At 34.7% G+C, this 8,367-nt stretch overlaps 1 protein-coding gene across 1 annotated transcript; it reads right to left on the bottom strand.

The window, feature by feature from the left end:
• Nucleotides 1–1,009: 1,009 nt before the first annotated feature.
• Nucleotides 1,010–7,784, bottom strand: LOC126817507 (uncharacterized). Its single transcript, XM_050544521.2, has 6 exons — nucleotides 7,656–7,784; nucleotides 5,188–5,348; nucleotides 4,423–4,672; nucleotides 3,517–3,731; nucleotides 3,072–3,150; nucleotides 1,010–2,822 (listed from the first exon to the last, which is right to left on the bottom strand). Exons 2-6 carry the CDS (start codon nucleotides 5,335–5,337, stop codon nucleotides 1,774–1,776), a joined length of 1,743 nt encoding a protein of 580 aa, XP_050400478.1. The 5' UTR covers nucleotides 5,338–5,348; nucleotides 7,656–7,784; the 3' UTR covers nucleotides 1,010–1,773.
• Between the last annotated feature and the right edge of the window lie 583 nt (nucleotides 7,785–8,367).

The following is an 8,367-nucleotide window of genomic DNA, read 5'->3' as shown; positions in this document are numbered from 1 at the left end:
TTGTCCCTTGCCAGGGACACTGTCCTACACCAATGACAAGGACGAACCACGCTGGAAAATCCCAATGAACTTTCTCGGCTAACGCAGAGATCGAACGCCGGACCTCTAGGTTAGTGAGCCACCGCGGCCCTCATCAGATAATTTAAGTTCGTATAATATTACAAAACTATATAGTGCAATTACAATAACGTTAATGGTCCCTTCATTGGTATAATAATCGTAATCCTAGTTATGAACAAAATCATTTTATTTAAGATTCAAAAGGAATTACTAAATACTAAAAGTTATTTGATTTTGGAAGTATGTATATATACTGGGTTGAATATAGCAGCCATTGTGCGCATGGTTTGGGGGGGTATTCTGAGTTGAAGATAGCAGCCATTTTTTTGGCGGAAGTGTATCCAGTAAAAGTCAAAAATGCATCACAATGTATATACCAAATTGTCTTCATCAAATAGTTATCAAATTTAGTTGAAGTCCAGCTTTCATGTAATTTGATCTTAATAATATCAACCGCACAATTTTCTTTTCAAAATCCAGAAATCGCTTTTAGGGAATACATCAAAAATCCTTACATTTACTCCGCTGGGGTACATCTTTCAGCTTCACCCCTATAAGATCCAGCCCTTTCAATTTGACAAATTATCTTGATCACCTATAGGATGATTCCTACCTAATTGCAAAGTAGAATCTTAAGGCCAAATAAATTTGACCTGTGTCCGTGCCTCGCCTGTGGGGGGCACGCAACTTCATTGGAACAAATTGCAGACGTAATTACTATAATCCCCATCCGAGTAAAATATCTACAAAATTTCGTTATAATCCAGCAATAAACTTATGTGAAGAAATCAAAAATGACCAATACGGACAAATGTGACGACATTAACTTTTTGGGCCGATGGGGTAATAAAAAACAAAGCCAAAATGATCAACACAACATCTTTAATATAAGTCAATAAACATCGACAAAATATAAATAAAATTACACAAAAGTGTAAAACGATGTAAATATAATGCACTTTCTTTTGGACATCTTGTAAATATATTGCACTTGTCATGGGACAAATATTTGACGACTAGACTTGTAATTTAAAACAGCATAAAACTGGAAGAAAATGTATTTTATAAAATGTATAATGAACTAACAAGGCACTCCGATAAGCAAAATAAACTCTTTTGGCTTATCTTTTTCGTTAATCATAGTTGAGCAACTTTCGGGTATTTCGTTGAATATATGAATGATAAATAATAATTTATAACAAAAATTTAATATAAATACACAGAGATTAACCATTCTCTACAAGTTGGAGAATTTTATTAACAAGAATTTGCAAATAATGATATTTATTACAATCCCGAATATTTTATTGGTAGTGGCTATGGTTAGTGCTAAATGATAAGGCCAGCTCAATTTTTCGTCATAGGTCACGAGATGTATACATTGCCGGCGCTAATCCCAAGCCTTACCCCAAACCTGGACCTAGCCCCAATGCTTACCCTAATCCTAACCCACAATCCCGTTAACAATCACGTGCCCTAACCTTATTTACATCTCAGCAACCTTGACAAAAATTGACTTGGCCTTAACAAATAGATTTAGCCGAGTGGCTATAGTGAGCACCGGGTATGATGCACATAATCAAAAAAAACCAAAAAAAAAACCAATAGCATCTTTCATAAGGCACTGATATAATCATTAAAAAATTTGCAGCATATACGTTATGTAATTTGACTAGAAGAAATAATACTTGAAGATGTATTTTGATAATTATTTTATTTATAAGTTAAAGTTATATTTATACTATGGTTGCGAAGCGCATCTCTCTGATTTGCCATGTGTTGATAATAATCACCATGGTAACGAGCGTATCGTTGCTGGGTATCAGCCGGCTGACAAACGGAATTACGGCAATCGTTCATAGGAATAGTTTGATTATGGGCCTGTTCGTTAACTAATGACGTCGACGGGTTTGAATCTCTAAACCGTATCCAGGGAATATCCGCGTCCCGCCTTAGCGTATTTTGAACGTCCATTACATCAAAGGCAGTTTTTGGAATGTCATTGCCAGAAGTTAGTTTACTTCCGTTTGATGCCGGTTTTAATTCTTCAAATCGACGCGGAGACGATGACTGAATTGAGCTAACACACTTTGAGTCGGTAGAACAATTAGTGATTGAGCCATAGTCCAAATCTAAGGAGTCTAAATTTACAGATGGCATTGTTAAATGATCGTACACGTCGGGCACTTGTCTGTGTATCGATGGTTTTATAAATGATGTCAAAGGAGAACAATTTGACTGGCCAGATCTGGTCCGCGAACATGATGACTGGTTGACTTCCGGTTCCGGTTTTAAAACCAGATTATTAAATTTGTAATTATCACCATCATTTAAGTCTTGGAATCGGGCACTACCACTAAATAACGAATCGTAGAGATCGGGTAAAGTTTGGTTGTTGTGAAGACAATCAGTCACACTTTCATTTCTTATCGAATCATTTTCGATTGCAGGCTGTGGTTGATAACCGTAAGATGGCACACTGCTTTGCTGAGGCAACGGAACACAACCTCGTGTTGGATCAGAATACAATGATGGTGGTGTACTATGGTAGCCAAGGCGGTTTCTGTGGTAATCGTAACCATGGATTGTAAAATCAAGTGTTGGCTGTGGATTATAATTATTACTAATGTTGATCTGTGTAATGGCGGCGGGTGGCTGGAAGGTATCTTTAAACATATCACATGTTGGTAAAAAATCTTTGTACCTCCGATTTGTTCCACAAACACACTCAAATGGTGGACATGAACACAGCACATCGTCGCCTGCAATACAAAATCCAAAGTTATTTCAAATACATTACAATAAAATTTGAATAAAGATCTTAATGTCATCTGTAGTTTTAAAGTTTCATATGAACGTTTTTTATTCTTTGTCCAACTAACCGTTTTACTTTTTAAAATTACCACGCCCCTTCCATTCCCCATAATTTAATTTAAAAGAGTGTTTCGTCCATATTTTAAGCCCTTATATATCTTTTTTAAAATCACTAATTGACATAATATGTGACTTACCAGTTGTTTTGATGAGATATTTAGATGGGATTTCAGAATTATGAGGAGTCATATGTCGCTTTCTGTCACCAAGAAAAGTCTGCAAAAATTAAAAAAAAAAACATTGCACCAGCGATTAACAAAAGAAATCAAAAATAGATGAAATAATGTATCGTCTTTCATTGTGGATACTATAAAGTAAAATCCATTATTCAGTACTGGTGGACTGGCGGCAATTAAACTTTACTCTTGCTATAATGCGGCAAATGAAATGAAATGGGGTTTAGCGACCTCACTAATGAAGACAATCTTTCGTCGCACCCGAACACTAGACATGTTTCGGAGGAACTTTCTAGACTAACAGCGGGATGGAATCCGGGACCTCCTATTTAGTGAGCCCTCGCACTATTGACCGAGCATTGGTAAATAATGGCCTGTATATTGAAGAAAACAAAATATTATATACCTTTTGATGTCGAAACAAACGATTGGTACTCGTGTGACGTCGACTCTCTGCCACAGATTTTATTTCCGGCCGAGGATGATCGTGGTGACCTTTGCCCTGGAAGTAAATAGCTCCGTTCACATGACGCCAGAAGTGGGTGACGGGATAACCAAAATGGCCACGACATGCGAGCAATTCCAGTTTACCAAAACAATTAGGGTTTGAACAAGCTTTTCCTATAAAGATAAAATAAAAGACATGTTACACATATTCAATTATAAAATTTAGTTAGACTCAGAACTCTTAATTTCAGTAAGGGGTTGGTTGGCCGAATGGTTAGCATGTCCACGTTGTATCATTATGTCTGTCATTGAGTCAACTGGCGTGGTATCGATTCCCCGACTGTACGTGAGTAGGGTCCCTTTCGCTTTCCCCTCTAAAGACCCTACGCGCAAGCGAATTATTGAAATAAAATTGAACCATATGTTAGTCCCGAAATAACCTAGTTTATGTCGACTGGAAGTTACCTCCCCCCCCTCTCTCCCTCTCTCTCTTTATTTCAACTAATGAGGACTCTTCACGTGGTTCACAAAGTTATACCTTCCAAATAGCCATTGTGCGATTCATATAACACCATGAAAAGACAAGACATCGGCTATCGAAATTTGGGTAGCGACGGTCATTTTGGATGTCTCGTCTTTCGTGCTGATTTTTGAAGCAAACATTGGCTTTATCCAGCCCAGGGAGGTATCAATTTAGTTGAGAGATAGTCATTGTACAATCCGCTTTCTACGCAAAATTGTAGTCCTACGATCTACATGATTAATATTAGAAGTGTTCTGTATTTTCAATAATCTACGACATTGTTATATTATCAGTGAATAGTAGACCAAAATTATTCAATAAAAGTCAATGGCATAAACTCACCAACTTGTTTTCTTCTTGCCTTATCACATATTGCTGGTCTCAGATGAACTTTTTCTCCGTTTTCTAATAAACAATCTTGATTACAGACGAAAACACCCAAACATGATTTTTTCAAGATGAAGGCATTATGATTATTTGTATTGCGCATGGCCCATCCACTCACGTGACGCTTAGCATCTTCCTGTTCCTGGTTGTAAACATAACGACTGTGTCCATTCGGCCATATTTGAAATTTGTCCAACTTTGTTAACTGAAACGAATTAAGAAATATTTTATTAACTAATCTTAACAATGATTCTTTTCTATATCTAAGGTGACTCAGTAGGTCAAACACTTGTTCGCTAACCAGCCTGGAAGCCTGGAAAGGAACCGTGTCTAGTCGCTCGAATGTCACAAAAAAACACCCGAGTCCCCGTTTACACATTGGCATGCACGTAAAATAATCATTGACATATGGAATTCGAAATAAGATTGGACTGTAGGGCAAAGTTTCGCCCATAGCAAATTGCATGGCACCGTCGGTGTAAACAAGTTGGAAATTAAACTTTCCTTTATAATATGTTAAAGGAGGCTGCCACTAACATCCATCTGGTTGATGTGGACATGATGCAATATACCAACTTATTCAGCGCATATGGCTTTGGACATGTTCGTTATGGTAGGTCGAAAAATGACGCATTAGATTAGTTCTATACACGAGTCCATTAAATGTTAAGTAAAACAAAATCCTTTTGAAAACACATTTATTTTTGTGGATACACTTACCGTAGGTAGAGTACTATCATTTATATCCCATTGGTGATAAGATGACTGACTCTCACCGGATGGTAGAGGTATGGTAGCTGGATCGCACAGAGGTACCTCCGCTTCGTGGCGCTCCGAGGCCATGCCTGTGATATCATCTGTTACTAACATCTATTCTATGTCTGCAACAAAAACAAAACACACACACCATTTTAAAACTGTTCATAAATTGTAACAAGTATAGCTTTAAATGCACTTTTAACTACTTGTAATAACACCAGATAACAATAGACAATACGCATATCAAAAGATACTTATTAAAAGGTTATTTATTTATCAGTTGGTTTGTTTCAAAAAGAATGGATTTGGTAATTCTGAATACGAAAACGACAATATTAAATATATAATAATCATAAGATCAGGGGCAGATTGATCAGTCAAAAATATGTACTATTTTAGTGTAAAGATTGTTGTTTTTATGTAATTAGGCGCATCAGAGTATGCTAAATGAGCTGGCTGATAGATATAGTAGTGTGAAACCAATAGAATCTAATAATGGCCAAATCTGAAATTAGAACTGATCGATTTAAAGAATCTTTGGAACTAATTTTTTTTTCTTCAGCAAAGATCTTTTTGGTTGTTATTAAATCCATATTTTGGTTATTTATAGGATATTTTATTACGTTAATTATTTAATGTTTGGTGATTCCTTTGCATTTAGGTTTGTAGTAGGGGTTGGGGCTGGGATGGTTGTAGGTGTGTAATTCTTGTAAATTGAAATATAGAAAGTAAGGTACACCATGCACTGCTCTTTTGTTTAGTGATTATAATATAATATGCGTTTATTTGAAATAGATTTACATTAACGATAAGGGTATTTTTCAATATATTGCTCTTATTACACACAATGAATTTTTCTCCAATATTCTAGCCTACCTTTTCAACCAGAGAATGACGACAATCAATGGTAGAACCGTCGAATCCCGACGACTGATTCGTCTAATATTCCCTTAGTGTCAATAATCGCATGTATATATCAAATATATCGTGTTGAAATTATCCTTAAAGATAAAACATCACCGCTTTAGATTGAGACTCTGGTGTAAAACATGGTGTCACGTGCCCTATGTCGCGTGCTGACACGCTCTATTGACCCCTCTCTCATTGTTAAGTATACGTTACTATTCAACAAAGCTTCATCAATCAAACAATATTTCTAACGGATTTAGTTTAAACATTAAATAATACAATAAAATTTAAACATAAAAAAATACTATTAAAGGGTTATTTTTTATGTTTATGCCATAAAACTAAACAAATATGGCTGTTCCAACCTCGGATGCAAAACCAACACGATGCAACGTCGATGACTAATTTATATAAATCGAATCGGATAATGCGCAATTATAAAATGCAATACGTCTTTCGATAAATTTCAATGCAATACGTATTTATTGTTGAAAACAGTTATTTTTCTCTTTACATTTACTGTAAACAGTAGTATTCTTCAATTTGAGACGGTGCATTTTTAAATCTTTCTAATTGGAAATAAGATGTCATATTAAAGAAAACTTTAAAAAAATTTATAACTGCCATTTGACTTTTATCTATAAGAATACTTCTTAATTGTTTTTTCATTCCGATTTTACACCAATATGTAACCAAACATAAAATATAAACAATATTTGTGTGTTTGTGTTTAGCTGAATGTGGAAAAGGCGTGAAATGACTAAGCTATGATAAAGTTTCCTCTAACCAAAAACTTTGATTTATCATCAAGTGAACTTCGTATAATAGAATAACCATTAGTATAATTTGGTAATTTATTTATTAATCCTATAATATTGAAGTCATTCTAATAAATAACAAGTAATGTTTATTTTTTGTTGCATGGTCAGTGTCTTATATCGTTTTGATTTTGAGTTAAGAATTTGCCAGAAAGAATTTCCTGAAGGTAACGAACCACACAGTCTAGACATGTATTGTATTTTGAGAGAGTTTCCTCACAAGATCTATAATAGCACGATAATCATTAATCTCGTCATTAAATACTTAATAAACCAAATACAATATAAATAGCACCATTTAATGTCTTGTAAAAAATATGGTTATTATGAAGCAACAACCCCAACCGTTTGATTCCCTATAACAAACCAGCAAACAAACAAACTCTCTCTTTAATAATATTACATGTGAAATAAATTTATAAAAATTAATCTAAACAAATAATATCTGAAAATGTATTAAATAAATATATGTTGTGCTTTTAAGTTAACCAAAACAACAGAAATTACATATTATAGTACATAATTTGACAGAAAAATTACAAAACCCTATTTTAATATTCCCCGATGTTTGATTTAAAACATTTTTTTCTGTTCAAGAAATTATAAATTTGATAAAACAGATAAGTTGGGTGTTACTGCAAGTTTAAATATATGCAAATCTACAAAATTACTTTAAAAAGAATGGTATAATGAATAACTTACTTCTCAAGATTTCCGGCTAAGTTATCCTACTGCACGTGAAATGTTAGCTGTCTTGTCCGATAATACTCCCTGTCCTTAATATCACTGCTATTAAACTTCAAGTCCCGTTACTCTCAACGAAGACACACCTTGAACCAAGAGGCTCGTTTCATTGCACGCGCGCTGCCAGCATTGTACCCTCATTATTTATACACTACATGATACGTTCCTGGCGCGTGCTTTTAACCAATCGCGTTTGTAGAGGCTGATGACGTTTTGGACATTTTTAAATATTTGTTAAATCTAATTGTTTTTATTTTATTATTTATGAACAAAAGACCGATATCATTATAGCTTCAAGCGACATAAAGACAGTCTTGAAGCCACATGCATGTGCTTTCTTTTGATCTCATTAGATATTAAACAAGCATTGGATTGTTTCTAGCAGTTATTGACAGATCATGAATAATGGACTTTAGTCCAATATATACTGACAGGCGGTTAGTGAGGAAATTTTAGGAAAACATGAGCATTTCAAATATATATCTTTTTTCGGAAAATACCTGACTTTTAGAGCGTATATTTTCAGCTTTTCGGTTTTGTTTTTCTGCATGAGTAAAACATTCACAGATCGCATGCGCTTCTTCTGTCTCTTCCAATTGATTTTCCTGCTTTTATAAAATGTCTCATGAAACAATCCACGTCAAACATTTTCAAAATACTGGAATATTTT

The sequence above is a fragment of the Patella vulgata genome, chromosome 4 (assembly GCF_932274485.2).
Source record: "Patella vulgata chromosome 4, xgPatVulg1.2, whole genome shotgun sequence".
NCBI classification, from domain to species: Eukaryota; Metazoa; Mollusca; class Gastropoda; family Patellidae; genus Patella; species Patella vulgata.
Note: the sequence above shows the minus strand (reverse complement) of the source record. Positions and strands in the feature narration are given on the sequence as shown.

Excerpts from the sequence above, each read along its gene's own strand:
- LOC126817507 (XM_050544521.2), bottom strand. The coding sequence starts at position 5,337 with ATGTTAGTAACAGATGATATCACAGGCATGGCCTCGGAGCGCCACGAA. Across the intron at positions 3,732-4,422 it reads GGCAAGAAGAAAACAAGTTG|GAAAAGCTTGTTCAAACCCT; the intron begins GTGAGTTTATGC and ends TTATCTTTATAG. Across the intron at positions 3,151-3,516 it reads GTTTGTTTCGACATCAAAAG|ACTTTTCTTGGTGACAGAAA; the intron begins GTATATAATATT and ends TAATTTTTGCAG.